The 16,295-nt window shown below is 45.9% G+C and overlaps 1 protein-coding gene across 1 annotated transcript in view; it reads right to left on the bottom strand.

Moving 5' to 3' along the window:
• The window catches only part of SMC5 (structural maintenance of chromosomes 5), a 1,384,551-nt gene that overhangs the window by 1,266,010 nt on the left and 102,246 nt on the right, over positions 1-16,295 (bottom strand). Inside the window, exon 6 of the mRNA XM_069625793.1 lies at positions 11,068-11,208. Within this exon, the coding sequence (XP_069481894.1) occupies positions 11,068-11,208 (141 nt within the window). The remainder of the gene's footprint in view (positions 1-11,067; positions 11,209-16,295) is intronic.

Genomic DNA, 16,295 nt, shown 5'->3' with positions numbered 1-16,295 from the left:
GGTAGCTGTCTGTGAGAGGGGGACTGGCACCTCTTAGCTTTCTTCGCAGGTCTCACGGAGCATGTCCAAGACATTTCTTGATTCTTTACCGTAGAGTAATTGGAAAGGGGAGAAACCGGTGGATGCCCGAGGGGTTCGTCTCACTGCAAATAGGGCCCACAGGCTCATATGGTCCCAGTCCTTCCCATCCTCGTCTACTAGCTTTCTCAGAATCATTTTGAGGGTCTCCTTAAATCTTCCTACCAACCCGTCCATTTAGGGGTGGTAAACTGAATTCCCTGTGCAATTTCGTCGTCAGGATGTATTTCAAACAGGGTCTCAACATGGTTCTGTAAGAGAACTTTTATGTCTCGCCGAAAGTCTGGATCTATAACGCCTGCTAGGACATCTAGACCAAATTTCCAGACTAGGCCAGGTTTTGGGGACAATCTTATATAACAACCTGCAAGGGGTATTAGAACTAAGTCAGTGGGAATCATCCCTCTTTTCCCAGGAGGGATTGTGGCTTGTCTGCTGCTTCAAATATCAAAGCCTATGGATTCTTTTGTGGCGGTAGAGGGGTCTGAGGCTCTGTGACTGTGTTTCTGGAATTTTAGGATCCCCAAATTCGTCTCAATTGAGTCATATCCCACGCCTGACACCATTGTAAGGGAGGCATGCTATCACAAGTAGGACACAGACACGAGAGATATAATTTCAAAACCTTTCTTCAATTCTTGGGGTTTGGAAAAACTCCTACTCTGCCCTATAGCTATGGTGGGAGAAGTCTCGACCATCAAATAATAAAGAAAACAGACCTAGTCAGTCTTTGTCAAATCAAAATGGCCTATACTAACAAAAACTAATGCCTGCCCTCTCGCTTATACAAACAGTGTGTAAAGGGAAATATGTAAGCAAAGGAAAATAATTGTTATAACAATAAGGATAAAAAATGGCAGAGTCCGCTCTCCACCCCACTTTAGACAGCTCGGAGTAAAGCAGCCCCCGTAGACAGGATGAAACACTCTGGCTTAGGTTCTCAAAAACAAAGGCAGTGTATGTGGATCAAGGCCCGTCTGGCCTTCCATGTTAAAGTCACTTATTCCAGTGCTCCAAAAGCTCTTTTACAGTTCAACCAAAAGGTTCACAGTTCAACAAAGAAGTTCACAAGGTCTCCCCCTCAGCCAGGCTCAGACCTTTCAATCTCAGCACTTGCAGGGGTTCCCTTTCCCAAGTTTAACTGACATTCTTTAGGGGTACCCTTCCCCTAGCTCATCACACTTTCGGTCTCCCTCAATCGGGCTCGGAGCTTCTTACTGATGTTGAAGACTTTAGAATGCACAAGGCTTTTACATTAGACCTCCGCAGGACCACCCCGACTTTCACGTCACTCACCCTCTTATGTTAATTGCCCCAGTGTCTCTTGGTCTTGGTAGTTCAGCACTGTAAGCACAACAGTTCAAGAACTCTTTCTCTTCAAGCTTTCACCTTTTTACTTCTTTTGCCGGGGTTAATCTTGACCATTACGCATTTCAGAGTTTGTTCACTTTGCTGCTTTGTAACAAAACATTTCACATTTTCACTGAGACTTTCGAGTGGGCTACTTCCTTTCGCCGGACCACTTCGCTACTCTGCATCACTGGCTTCACAGTCTAAAGTCACTTAAAGGCTCATCACTGATTAGCTTTCTTTTGCGTCTCATCAGCAAACGTGCAGCCTTTAATTGTGAGATAAACTGTTGCAATTTCAATCTTTCCTTACACACACACCAGCCTTTCATGTTCGCTAACTCACTGGTTGTGTGCATTCCTCTCGTCTTTTTCAGCTTTAATTCACAAGCCAAGGTTACTACCACAGGCTTGGTCTCGCCTCCCCAACTGTCGTTCACTCGGAAGGGTCACTGGCGTCCTTGAAACACTACAGTCTTCTTGTTTGGGATTTGGCCTTCTCAGTGTATCTTTCATGGCTCTTCGGAGGCAACTACCTCCTGCAGGGATCTCCTGGGTTTCTCTACCCTTTGCTCTTGTCCCCCTTCGCCCTGGAGGTTCTGCTCCTTTTTGTGTTCCACCTTGCTCAGAGTGTGTCTCTATGTTCTGCCTTTTATCTATGTGGGGAGAGCTAATGAGTATCAGATGTATGGGATTAAAGTCAAGTGCCTGACTTTGACTGACCCGATTAGCGGGACAAGTCCAATGAGATATGTAAGGGTTAGCCTCTATACTCTGTCGCCCTCTTCTTCGGCCCAGTGTTTGTGCAGAAAAAGGGAGGGGAGAGTTGGGATGGCCGAGAATCCTATAAGATAGGATGGGATATGGGAAAGGGGGACAATACCGCGTCTCACCATCGGTTGCCTCACCCCCACTCCCTTAGTACCTCTCACCCAGGTGATCCTCCCGCACTAGTCCACCCCCAGGGTCTGGATCCAAAAGGTGATGGCCGTGCCCTGTCCACCTGAGAGAGATTCCCGGGAACTAGGTGAGACACTCTTTGATTTCTCAGTCAACCTGCTCATAGTCGGTTAAGTGACAGCCTCACGGGAACTACCAGCAATCCCAGAGGCAGGGGAACACTTCCATTGCCCCTTCATGCGCGAGGACCTTTTCCCATCATAAAGGTTTATCGGGATTGAAACAGGGATTTTCCCCTAGCTTTGTTGGCTTGTCGTCTCGACAGTCCGCTTTACCGACTGCTGACTAGGATCTAAATTAGGACTGGAATGGAATCTACCTGGCTTATAACCTCTAACCCATCATCTCCAACTTAGAACTGACAGCATCCTCCATGTTATCCTGCCCTTCACTTGCAATTACACGAGTCCTTGCTGGAATGGCCATGGGCTTTTACCCCCACCACCTCCCTACTGTCACTAATTTCATTACTGCTACCCACTTTCGGCATGAGCACTTCGTCTTGGTGATTTGAGGCTTTAATAGCAATTAGGGCTTTCCTCAAATACTCATCTAGTAAACTGATGTATGTGGTTATTTTGTGCTCGCTAGTTGGAGCAGTAGCCACAGCCTTGTATTTGCCCATTACATATTCGCACACTAGTCCAGAAGGGACCAAGCCCAACTGAATCTGCCTTACTGCAAATTAGTAGAATTAGTACAGTTTCCAAAGTCATTGGACACGTTTGATCCAATAGACAATATAGGAATATATATTCAATGGATCCAGTCAAATATATCGTACCATTAGCAAATGGTGGGCGGTCGTTCTTTGTGCACCATCGGAGAGCTGGTGGTTGTCGCACTATCGCTGGGAATAGTTCTGCATAGCCAAAAAAGGGGACCGGTGTTGTAGAAATTCCCCACGAGTCCCACACGAGAGGCCGTAATTTTCTCAGCCACTGCCAAGTCCAAGCATTTCACCCACCACATAGAAAGAGCTGGGCCTTCTCGTTGCTTCCAGAGCCGGGCAATGCTAATTTTAGCTGCAGTAAGAAGGTGGGTGATCAGCTCCGCCATATGCCCCGTGAGTGGGAACACCCTTTTTCCTGTGTCCCCCAGTAATACAATCCCTGGGTCCTATTCTATCATCAGGCCCGTGACTAATTTGATCTGGTCCAATACCTCCCTCCAGAATTGCGCCGATTTTGGACATGCCCATAAGAGATGGAATAGTGAGCCTGTTAGGTTGCATCCGCTCCAGTAAAGTGGCGATAGCCCTGGATTACTTTTATTCAGTATTTCCGGGTTGATATACCACCTGAAGCATACCTTTCCAGCCCCTTCTTTGTTGGCGATACATTTTGAGGTCTTGTGCATCCGGGATCAGATACGCCCCTATTCCTCCAGCTCCAATTCTCTCCCCCATGTCCCTTTCCCACTTTAGCATGAAGTTCTCCTTCTTGCTGGGGTCACCCTTTCCTAAGAGCTTATACAGGGCTGATATTTTTCCCCTTGGGGGCACCGATGTTAATGTAAGCTCACTGCTCCCTCGCGTTCCAATGCTATGCTTTGACAGCCAGTATTGGAGTTGGACATATCGGAATCCTTCAGTTTCTGGGAGTTGAAATTTGTCTTTGCATTCCATAAAGGTGAGTGGAGACCCATTGGTGTAAAAGTCCTTAACGTGTGCCAAGCCCCTCTCCTGCCATGCATTGAATCCTGCTGTATTGTGTCCTAGGGTGAAGTGTGGATTGCTCCATACTGGGGTGAGAAGACCCAATTGTCCCCTATGGCCCCATTGGTTTGTAGCCCTCTTCCAGCTCTGGACTGTATTGTTAGTGGCCGTTAATGGGCCTGTGCCCGGGGCTTCACATGTTGCCACGAGGTGGGGCAAGGCGGACAAGGGGGTTGTGCTCCAATGCTCTTCTATCTGTTTTCAACAGGGTTGGTTACTGTTAGCCTGCCAGGTAAAGGTGTGTGATAATTGTGCAGCCAGGGCATATCTAGAGACATCAAGAACCCAAGACCACCTCCTGCAGCCCATCTTAGCATCACTCTTCCGGCAATTCTCCTTTTTTCCTGCCCCATACATAATAATTCAGGATACCCTTTTGTAATCTTAGGAGCTCCCCCGAGTGTATGACCACTGGCAGTACTAAGCACTGATAGAACAGTCTAGGGACCAGGTTCATTTTGTAAATCTCCCAAGCCAAGTTACCTCCTGTTTTTTTTCTACCGTTCCATATCGCTTAATGGAGTTCGGATCAACTGACGGAAAATGCCCCGGTACGTTCTCTCAGTTCCATGCAGAATTTTCACTCCTAGGTAGGCGATTTGGCCCAGGGGATAGGGAAGATGTTTGTTAGCATTTCTTTATGCTCCTAGGTGATGTTTATCCCCAAGGTCCTCATCTTCTCGTAGTTAGCCCTGAAGCCTGATGCTTCCCCATATGCTGAGTTCTCATGCCAGAGCGCTTCCAGTGAGTCTTTGATCTGCGTCAGGGAGAGGAGAACATCATCAGCCTACATGGAGACCTTAAATTGGTTCCCACCGAGCTGCAGCCCTTGTATACCTGTGTTATTTTGGATCCTAGCTGTAAATGGTTCCATTGAAAGAGCGAATATCATGGGACATAGGGGTGGGAGTGTCTTCCATTTATTCTAAAGGGGGTGGTGGGATGTTGGTAATTGGCCATGGCCCACTGCACAAACTTCGGGCCAAACCCGAATCAGGTAAGAGTTTTTTATATAGCCCCAGTCTAGCAGGTCAAATGCCTTATGGGCATCCAGTGAGATCACAGCCATCTTCAGCTTCATTCTTGTGGCACATTCGATCAAATCTAGAGTATGCCTAATGTTGTCCTGGGTCATGCGACCCGGTACAAAACCTGATTAGTCCGGGTGAATTAGTTCGGGGAGGACCCTAGCAGGTCTGGTTGCCCAGACCTTCGAGAACATTTTAGCATCTTTGTTCATTAGTGTTATGGCCCGATAGGATGCGCAATTCTCTGGGTCTTCATCCAGTTTTTGGATAAGTATTGTGAGGGACTCCTCCTTGGATCGGGTGACGCTGCCTTTGGTAAGAAAGGAGTTTAAGAGAATTACTATCTGCGGGCTAAGGTGTGAGCGTAGGTCCTGTAGAACCTTGCGGAAAATCTGTTGGGGCGTGGGGCAGCTTTTAATGTTTTTATGGCTTCTAGTGCTTCCTACAAGGTTATCAGAAGTTCAAGGGATTCTGGCTGAGTTAGCTTTGGTTGGTTCGGAGGGTTGGCTAGATAAGCATCTTGCAGCTGGTTGATGGGACATCATAGCGTGCCTTTTGTCATCCTCTGAGGACAGCAGAGACCTGTCTTTACCCCTTAATATGGGGATATTATTTCGGGAGTGGAGCTTTTTTAATTTGTACACTAATAGTTTATTAGCTTTGTTACTGTTTATGTAGTAAAACTTTTGTGTATGCGAGTGCTCGCGCAGATTTGTCTGCCAGGTGCATTTCTAGGGCAGGTTTTCCCTTTTTGAGTTCTCAACCTGTCTTCTCTAGTCCGTTTGCGAGCGCCTTCCAGTGTTGCTACCCTCTCCACCAGCCTGGCCAAGTGCAAACGCCCCTGCCGTCTTGTGTGCTGAAGTGCATCCCATTTCCACACCCCTGACCACATAGCAACTAACATCCCATAGCACCGCTTCAGTACATCCCGCAGAGGAATTCTCCTGGAATTAGGACATAAGTGAGTTGGCCATTTCCTTTTTGGTTACCCGTTCTTGTAGTGACAAGTCTTGCACCTTCCAGTGCCATTGTGGTGGCTTTGGGAGACCGCATACTCAGACTCAGGCCTGTACTAGTATCAGGTGCCAGCGCTAAAATCCTGCAGGAGCAGACCAATTGCCCTTCAGACCCACAAACCAGTTCACCCAGCAGTCAATTACAACTACTGGAGCAGACCAGGGGAAAGGGGAAGTGGATAAAATAACAAAATGTCGGGATTCCTCCGATACCCTCCAACTCCAGGATCTCTCATAATTCAGGAAAACCTGCAATAAATACATCTCAGATTAAACATCCATCTACATATACTTAAGAACTTTAAATGTTCCCTCTCTTCTCCCTCAGATTACCAGACTGCCTCAGCCCTAAGCCTGGAGGCAACTCAAGGCAAATGAAAAGTTTCTATGTGTATCTGCAACTCTGCTCTCAGCTGTTGCTTCTACTGTCTGGTGCTTACTTTTGACCTTTATGCTTTTCGTTGCTTACTTGAATGTGTGCACTCGTGTTCAAACATAAAATGTTCCTGCTCTCCAAGATGAAGAGATCTTCTTTAAGTTTTCCTAAACTTGTTCCCAGTTCTTTAAAACCATATTCTAGGATTCATTACATTTGTTTTCTTAGTTTCTTCAGACTGTAAATACAAAACCAATTTGATTTCACCCAAATCAAGAGTTTCCCTTCTTTCAATGGAATGCTTTGTGTGCTTCTCCTACTCTCTGCCTTTAGATGCGAGAGCAAACAAAATCCAACTGTGTCTCATAAAGAGTTCAGTGTTGCACAGCCGTGTATCGCCTTAGAGGCAGATTTCAGAAAACACGCTTGAAAACTCACAGCTTGTACTCCAGGCTTGGATTATTCTTACTTCAGTTTCCTCAGTCATCCGTGACCGCGTTGACAGCTTTCCGGCCACTGTTTCCCTTCTGCGTAATTCTTAAGATGAACAGAACACTCAAAACAGTTTCTCTTCACTTTCTCCGGCTCGCGCCTTAAGGTCCTTTCGTCGAACACGATTCGACTCAATGCCCGACGAGCTCGCAACGAAAAACCATTGCAATGATCAAAGGTTCTACACCCGCAAGGCCTTATAAATGCGTATGCATTTCACGGCTGTAAATTGCGCGCCCAGACTCATCCACTACTTAGTTGCTATGAACATTCACTACTTAGTTACTTTGAAATAATTCACAGTTCAAATAATAACTTGAAAACTAACTTTTCACAAGTGTTGATTAAACATTTTTCAGTTTCTTCGTCAACTAACAATTCCTTAAATAACTGTACGTGTAACTTCCATTTCTTGTTCTTGTTTTTAACCTTTCTTTAAGTTTGTCACTTATCTGAGTCTAGGTTCTCTGGCACTTTCTGGTAGAATGCTCTTTATAGATGTGTGATTTCTTTAGTTTCTCAATGCTTCATCTCAAGCTTCTAGAGGCTGTGACCTCTCTTGAGCAGATCTTGAATGAAAGGGAGTTTAGAATCTTTCCAGAGGTTCCAAACTACCCCACAATAATCCCTGAACCAATCACTGCTGTGCAGTGAACTCTCCATCTTGAATTGGGACAACTGTTGCAGGCTGGCAGTGTGGTTAAGGAAAAATGCATTCAAAGTCAAGCCAACCCCACTAGTAGCTAACAACTACCTAGTGCCACCTAAGTGTTCCAAGGCTATACTCTCCTGCTACCAGGGAACCTGACAACTGGTGCATGGTCTGAGATAATCCTCGATGTATTTGAACTTCTTCTAGGCAGGGGGAATAGCTCACTGGACATTAAGATTAAGTCTATTCTAGAGAGTCCTTTATGGACATGTGAGTAAAATGTGAAGTCACATGCACCCTCATTAGAAAGTCGTGACACGTCTACTGATCCGGTTTCTCTTAAGAATTCGGCAAACACTATTGCCCGAGCAAAGTCTTCTCTTGTTGGGGGTAGGGTCTTGTCGCTATTTGGGTTAGGGACTAGGTTGAATTCACCTCCTATAAGGCGGCGGCCTTCCGAGAATGTGGCAATTTGCGGGAGGATGGTGCGGAGAAACCTGTCCTGTGCACTATTTGGGCATTAGATAGCAGCGAAGGTCATGGCTTGTTCTAATAAGTACCCCTTACCCAATAGATATCTTCCCATTGGGTCTCGTTTCACTGATCTGCGTTAGTGGCACATCCCGGCTAAAGAGCAGTGCCACTCCCCTCTTCTTCTCTCCTGCTGTGGCGAAGTAGCATTTGTTAAATCGTCGGAAGCGAATACGTTTCTCATGCTCCGCTAGGAGGGGAGTCTTCTGTAGGCAGGCTATATAAGCTGAGAGCTCAGATAATCTACGCGCCACTGATTTCCGTTTCCCTGGGTAGGCCGTGCACATTCCAGGTTACCATGCTCCGTTCCCTAGTTGTGTCCACCGTCTTGCACCATGCTATTCCACCTTCCAGTCCACACCCTCTGTCCCATGGCTCGAAGAACAGGCAACCCATGCTAAGGAACCTCCAGTGCTGTAGCCTCAAGAGGCCTCTGCCTTGACCCAGGTCCCACCTTAATTTCCCCTTCAACAAAGGAAACTTTATCCTCCCCACCCCCTCACCCACAACCAGTGTCGAATCTTTGAGACCAGCCCTCAACTCTCTGGGCAGATTGTTCCCAGTCAGAGCCTACCAGGCTTCTTCTGTACCGGTGATGTGCCTTTGATGCTTCTCCTGTCAGCTCGTGTCCAGGCCTGCGTTCTCTCCTTCAGTGGGCCCTCACCGGGCACTGGGCTTTCCTCGTCATCGTTTGCTCCCGCCGGGTTTAATCGTTTTTCTACTTCCTTCATCGTGCGTATCTGCCATTACTTACCCTCCAAGTTGAACAGCAGAGCGGTGGGAAACCCCCAGCGATATGAAACTTTCTTGTCCCTCAGCCATTCCGTTAGTGGTTTCAGGGACTTCCGTTTCAGTAGTGTGGCTGCTGCAAGGTTCTAGTATAGGGAGCTTGAGGGGTCTTTAAAAATTGTATGCGAGCAGTGTTCCTGGATTCCTGCATGATCTCTTACTTAACCCTGTAGAAATGGACTCTTGCCAGGACATACAGCAGGGCTGAAGGATGTTGCCCGTCTAGCTCTGTTGCGGTGCACCCGTGCCAATTCCAGTGGGGCACTGTCTGGGAGGGTTCAGATAAACTGCAAGATCTCGGGTGTAGTCGCCCAGTTTTGCGTTCATGATGGAAGTTGGGATCCCCATGAAGACTGATGTTGCGGTGGGAGCGGATTTCAGAGTCTTCTTGTTTTTTGACAGAGCTTCACATCTGGCCTCCAGGGCAGTGATTCTGTCTGCTCCCTCCCCAATTTTGAAGGAATGTTCGCATATCATAGTTTCGGTCTCTGCCGTTCTGCTTTCTACCTCGTCCATGTGTTTATCCAGTCCAAAGATCATTTTCATGAGCTCCTCTGCGCCCTTTTGATATTCCTTGATCATGGCTGCCAGGAGGTCCTGCAGGTCTGTCTAAGGGACCCCTTGAGTTGGCGACAGAGGGGGGGGGGGGCAGTTCAGATTCTTTTGCTAGCGACATTGCATCAGTGCACTCCCCCCCACACCCTCCCCGACGGGGGTCGAGAGTAAAGTAGAGATGTCCATTTGCTTTACTGCTTTAGGGGCTTTTGCCATCGCTTCCCCTTGATATTCTGAGCGGAGGACCTTTGTTCATATGGCTTTGTGCAGACGAGTGCAGTTTTAACTAGGCCCCGGGGCGCCCTGTGATGGGGGTCTGTCGTGTATCGCTCACTGCCACGTTGCCGAATTCCTGCTTGCCCCTGCACTCTTCCTATTTTATGTGGGCTGCTTAGCTAAAGTTCTGTGGAGGCAGGGGCCGGATCCTAGGCTTTTGACAATAGACTTTCTTTCCAGGAACTATGCATGGGTCTTGGCTGCTAGCCAGCGTCCCCGCACCCAGCTCTGTGGTGGGTATCCCCCGTCATTGTCCTGCTTCTATGCAGTAGGTGCAGGTGTATGCAGCCGCACAAGGGCATGATGGTTGCGGTGGGTGGGGGGGGCGGGAGAAGAGTACATTGTTGCTCGAGCCCCCAGGAGGGCCCGAACCTGGTTACTTTTGGCTGGCAGATCCTCTGACTCGTGTGGGTGGCTGATAATCCATGATGGGCTGCGGTAGATGATGGTGTAACCCCTGGCGAGCTGTTGCAGGTCAGGCTGCGGTGCTGCTTACTTGTGGCTTAGGTGGTTCTCCTGCATGCTAGGTTCGCCTCGCTTGCCACATGTGCCCTATGTCCCAGCCGGACTGTGGTTTGCTATGAAAGACCGCTTCTGCGTCAGTTCCTGGTGCGGATGCATCGCATGTCCCTCACTGTGCCCAGGAGCTGTATCTGTCTGAGCGGGTCATTTCGGGCCCCTGTGGAGCCATGCCAGGGGGTGGTGTATGCACCCTGCTGGAGCATCAACCAGCCGGGGCTCAGGCTGGGCGAGCTGCGGCCGCCATCTTGGCTTTGCTGTGTCGGGACGTGACCCGCTGCCGAGACCAGAGTCTCAGTGGTCCGGCATACCGGGGCCCATTCACTCCTCCCCAGTGTGCACTGCACCTTCCCCCAGCATGGCCAGCATTTTTCAGTGGACCCGCGTGTTTGCTTTTGCGGCAAGTGAGTGTTGGGTCTGGAACAGGAGCTAAAGAGGAGCCATGCCGCGTGGTCCAGCTCCAAGCGACGCCCCCCAGAAAAGAAATTTCTTATGCAAGCAGGAGATTTTCGTGAAGCCCAAACATACGCTCATATTGATTCTGCAGGTACTAATGTTATTTTTATCTGTGTAGATAGCAGTGAGAAAACAAATCTAATATGAACTCTAATTAAATAACCTAAAATCGGCTAAGTGAAAGAAGACATTGAAATCGAACATTTGTATTCACTGTTAACTTTATGTATGTAGGATGAATATGAAAGAAGACAGTTAAAAGACCAAACCTACCACCCAAGGTCGTTTTCTTTCCAGCATCTCAATTAGGTCCAAATGCCGCTTTCGTTCATAGTATCTCTCGACATCCTGTTTGTGTCTTTCATTCCTCTGCTTCATCTTCTCCAAGAAGTCATTTTTTTCTTTACAGGAATGCTGTCAAAAGACATCCTTTTAAACATTTTTAACACACAAAGTATAAAAAATATTATGCATACGAGACAAAGATGTATAGAAACTACTTTGTAGACACCTGAGGGAAAATAGTAATACGAAATCCAAAGATGTTTTTTTCACGAGAAACGGCATTATTATTCTAGTGTTCTTTAAATCAATGGGATATGTCCTGGAGCTTAGGAGGAACAATTTGTTTGTCCAGGCGAGGTAATCAATACAAAAATAGTTAAATAATATAATTGAATCTTAAAAAAACAACATTAATGTGGTACAAACACTTGACCACATGAAGAGGTCATATTTTGAACATGCATCAATACTTATCACAAAAGCAACAGTCCACAAATACATTTCATACCGCACATGAATAGTCAAAGATGTCAATGAATCGTGCAAAGCCACATTAATGCATAAAACGTCTATGAATCGGACAGTGTGCGCAAATCTAGCAAAACATTTGCAAAATCACATCAATGTACAAATTCATACAAAGAGTACCCACAATTTATTTGTATTTATTTTTATTTATATATCGCCTTACTCCAAGGTGCTTTACAGTTTAACAAGAAGAATACACAAAACATAGAACATTAGAAGCAAACAATATACATGAATTAGACCAAAAAACAGTATGTAGAACAATTTGCATGTGAGAAGGAGGAGAAGGGGAGGGGGATCGGGAAGGAAGGGTGAGGGAGAGGGATTAGGGAGTAAATTATATAGTAGGAAGAGAGATCATAGGGAGGAAGGGGGAGAGTGGATAGAGCTGAGATGGGGGTAACAGAGGGAGAGAGAGATAGAAAGAAAGGGAGAGAGAGAGAATAGGGTGTCGGGGGAGAATGAAGAGTGATTTCAAGGAGGAACGGAATGAAGAATAGGTGGGGGATGGAGCGGATGGAAAGAGGCAGGGAGTTCCAGTGTAAAGGGGCAAGGAGCTGAAAGGAGCAGAAACGAGAAGAGGCACAAGGGGGAGGGGGAACAGTAAGTAAGAAGAGACCAGCGGAGCGAAGGGAGCGTGGAATGAGAGGAGAGAGGAGAGATATGGAGGGGCAAGGTCATGGAGAGATTTAAAGACAAGACAAAGGAAGTGAAATTTAAGTTGGGAGTGGAAAGGAAGCCAGCATAGGTTGGAAAGTGAATAAGAGATGGAGTCAAGGGGAGAGAGAAGGCAAAGGGTGCCTTCAATTTAAGGGAGGAATATTCAACTTCACACATATGCGCAAACATTGTTGTGAAAATATCCATGTGTGAACAATGCTTTCAAAGATTAGTGCAAATATGTACCAGTTCTCAGAATCGTACAGGAAAATTTGCAAATTCACAAAAATACCAAGAACATTACTAAGAAAGGATATCCATTACTCTGAACAGTGGTCAACTAGAGGACGTTTGGAGGATCAAAATCTTATCACTTCAAGGTAATTCCCCATAACCTATGCCAACCGCAAGCACTTCACCACACCAACAAACACATAACTCGCACCAACAGCACACGAGGACTCACATCAATCCAATATTCACACCCAAGCCAGCACACAGTGAAAACCGAACTGAAGCTACCAAGAGTCACCTTCCACACGGTGCCCGTTGTTATCTCTAATAGCAGTACCCCAATCACGGTAAGCACAAGCATAGCAGCAGTGCTAAATTAGACCAGATTCCTCTAAATCCTTCTCTTTCCCTCTACTTATCCAGACATTCCGGTATCTCCTTACCTACCGTGACAACTCCAGCCACCTTTGCTGGACCTGGTCAAATTATAGCCAGAGGTACGTCTTTTCCAAAACAATTACCCAAACAGATTATGAATCAACATAAGATTTCTAGGTAACCCTTTTGGTACCCCTTCCTGTAGATAACCCTACGGATCCACCATTCCTCTGCCAGTACTATGAACAGGCTGAACCTAATAACCTCAAGTTCACCGTCGATATTACAAAAGGTAGGCGTTCTGTATGCAGCTCCTTCTCACAGCTAAATACTATGCGGTCACCCTTCCCTGACGCACACACTGCAATTTGTCATCTGTTTCCCTAGGCGTTCACACTGTTTGGTCAACAAGTGACCACGTCCTGATGACAGTTCGGACCCTTCCCCACATCTGCTAACCTTTAGCTCTCGGTGAAGGCTGACAATATCCCGAACCAGAAACACCAACATGTTTATGTGTCGACAACAATAAAATACTACTATTTTGAAAGTAGTATATGAATTTGCACAAAATATCTATGCTACTAACCCTCACTTGAATGTGGAGTGTAAACATTTGAATTTCTTTGTTACCCGCTAGGGCATACATGTGTTTAAGATCCAATTTTGTGTTTATGGACCTACAGTTTTTAGATGTGTGTCTAAACCTGTGAATAAATTGAAGTGTTTTCCTCAAATTCTCCATCTCTTTTTGTGACCACCAACAGCTAGCATTTGTTAAACCTAGCTTACTGCTCTTTATACCTACATATTTTGCACGATTGAACAGGGGTAGCTGCTGACTCTTCCTTGTTTTTCTTTATCTGCATTATACATGCATACAGAAGCACAAAGTGACTGCGTGAGCGGTTAATCCTCAAATACATGCTAAAGTAGCCGCATGTTTGACATTTAAAAAAAAAAAAAAAAAAAAAATCAATAGAGGCCTCCCATGAGGCCATGTTTCAAGGCTTTCAACACAAGGCCCAACTAGTGTCCAGAAAAACATACAAACCTGTGGCATTGTGTATGCGCATTAGCATGGTTGCTTATCAGAAGGAAGGTTGCTGGATCCAGGAACACTAAACAATTTAGTTGCTTTATTGACCTCTTAATGTTATTATTAGTCAACCCCAAAAATATGACTAAATGAAGACTCTTACATTGAGTACACAACTAGACCAGTTCAGATCTGTATCTGCCAGTTGCAGAAGGTACTCTGCAACTTTCTTATCTTGAAGAGTGTGCAAGCCATACATGAATCTACAGACAGTCCATGTTGTGGGATATCAAAGAAAGAACCTTTTCCTTCTTCAGGACTGCATCTCCTAAAAAGTTACAACTATAACGTGACACTAAATATTTAAAATATGCAAGAAAGGCACCAATAGTGCCATCAACCAACCCATTAGTCGGCTTTGGCATCACAGTCCAAAGAGGAATACTTTGGAAAAGTAAAAAGACATATGTGGGCGTCTTCTTGAACTGCATTACCCCCTACCATCAGTTATAGAGTTACATACTGTATAAAACTGTGGAGTTTGGTAAATTGGAAGTCCCCCCCCCCATACTGCTTGCCACAATTAATCATGAGGCTCTCTGCTTATAAAGTACTTTTACCTTAGCAATAGTAAAATTAAAGTGATCATCATAGTGACTTCACTCCTAGTCCATACAACCCTTTCCTCCATACTTGCAAGATGTCCTCCCTGAAGCGACAGCACTAGTGTGCAGCCGGAATGTGAAGCAAGCCAGGGATCATTCGAGACAACTGCACTCCAGCACCTTGCCTTATGCATTCCCAGCAGCCAACCATCAGATTGGTTTGGATGGAGGGAGTATGTTGTGGAGCAAAGGAGACCAAGTACTAGCAATACAGTAGTCGCTACAGTTAATACTTTAATGTATTCTTATATCCCATCGTTTTTCCTCCATATAGGAGACTATTGAACAATAAGGTAAGAGGATGGCAACTAATCTGAACGTCAAGAGTCAGCAAAAATTGCTCTGCAGACTAGCTTGACTGGACACGGAATGCTCTCTAACTGGAGTCAAGTTAATTGTGTCTGCAGAAGTTGTGTGGTGTGGACCAGGTAACAGCATTGCAGAAATTGTCTACTGGACATGCATCTGGAAAGGCACAGAAGCTGCCTTATCTCTGATGAGATGTGCATGCATTTCACTATACTAAAAGGCAGTTTTCTTAACATGTAGCATTCCAGAACGCAGGAAAGGATTAACTTGGCAATAACAGCTTCGGGAGCTTACTTGTCTGGAGAGGGATATTCATTGGTGAAAAACAGCCTGAAGAGAAAACATTTGCGCTATCAAGATAAAATGTCAGCGCTCTTGACTCATCAAGATTATTAAGGATATTAAGGATATTTTCCTGCTCCTGATCTTGGATGAGAGGTCTTGGAAAACCACTGGGAGATTGATCTCGCTGAGGTGCATTGCAGTAATGACCTTTCGGAGGAACCACTGATGTGCACAAAGCACAACTTGTCTGTAATAATTGATTCTTCAAGCACAGAGCTTGTACTTTACCAATTCGCCCGACAGAAGTGAGAGCCAGCTGAACAGCAGTTTGCCATATGAACATCGGAAAATGTAAAGTTGCCTTGCACTTAAATGGTTTATGGGCTAGTGTATCGGAGGGGTGTTAAAGGATTGGTAGGGAGCCCACTAAGAGGATGGAGGAGTGCCAAAAGCCTGCACAGGGCTATATCTCTGACACTTGCCAAGACATGGAACCGTGTTGAACAATGTGTTTCAATTCGACCGATGGTTGTACCAGAGATCCCACCAGACACCAAGAAAGCCTAAGGCCATATAACAGCTGGGAACTTGAACCAAGTAAGGCAACCAATGACTGGTGGGTGAAAATATCCCAAATTGACAAAAACCCTGTATGGCAAAGTGAATTATTCAGCAAGTTAGGAAATTAGTCAAGAAGCAAGCAGAGTGCTATATTCGTGGACTGAGATAAAGAAGGAAGCTGCACCCTAGAACCAAGAACTTGTGTTTGACTAGTGAATCCCAACACGGACAGGTGGGTCCTTTAGATTGGTCCTTGCGCTAAAGCCATCCTGACACCTGGTGCAGTTGTCCCTTTTGAGTCTTCGTTGCAAACCCTAAGCCCTGTAGGCAATATTCTTTCCACCGCAAAATTCTGTTTGAAAATAAAGGTGTTGAACTTAACTTTTGTCTGGTGTGTGAGGTGTGGCCATTTTATGAGGAGATAAAGAGACAGTGGGAGGGAAAGGGCATTTAATCAATCGTTAAGAAATGGATAGACATTAAAAAACCCTCCCCCGCCCTGCTAAGGAGTAGCTTCAAGGGTCCTCATTACCTTGGAAAACCCCATGAGGCTTTTC

The sequence above is a fragment of the Ambystoma mexicanum genome, chromosome 6p (assembly GCF_040938575.1).
Source record: "Ambystoma mexicanum isolate Mex_15411 chromosome 6p, UKY_AmexF1_1, whole genome shotgun sequence".
NCBI classification, from domain to species: domain Eukaryota; kingdom Metazoa; phylum Chordata; class Amphibia; order Caudata; family Ambystomatidae; genus Ambystoma; species Ambystoma mexicanum.
Note: the sequence above shows the minus strand (reverse complement) of the source record. Positions and strands in the feature narration are given on the sequence as shown.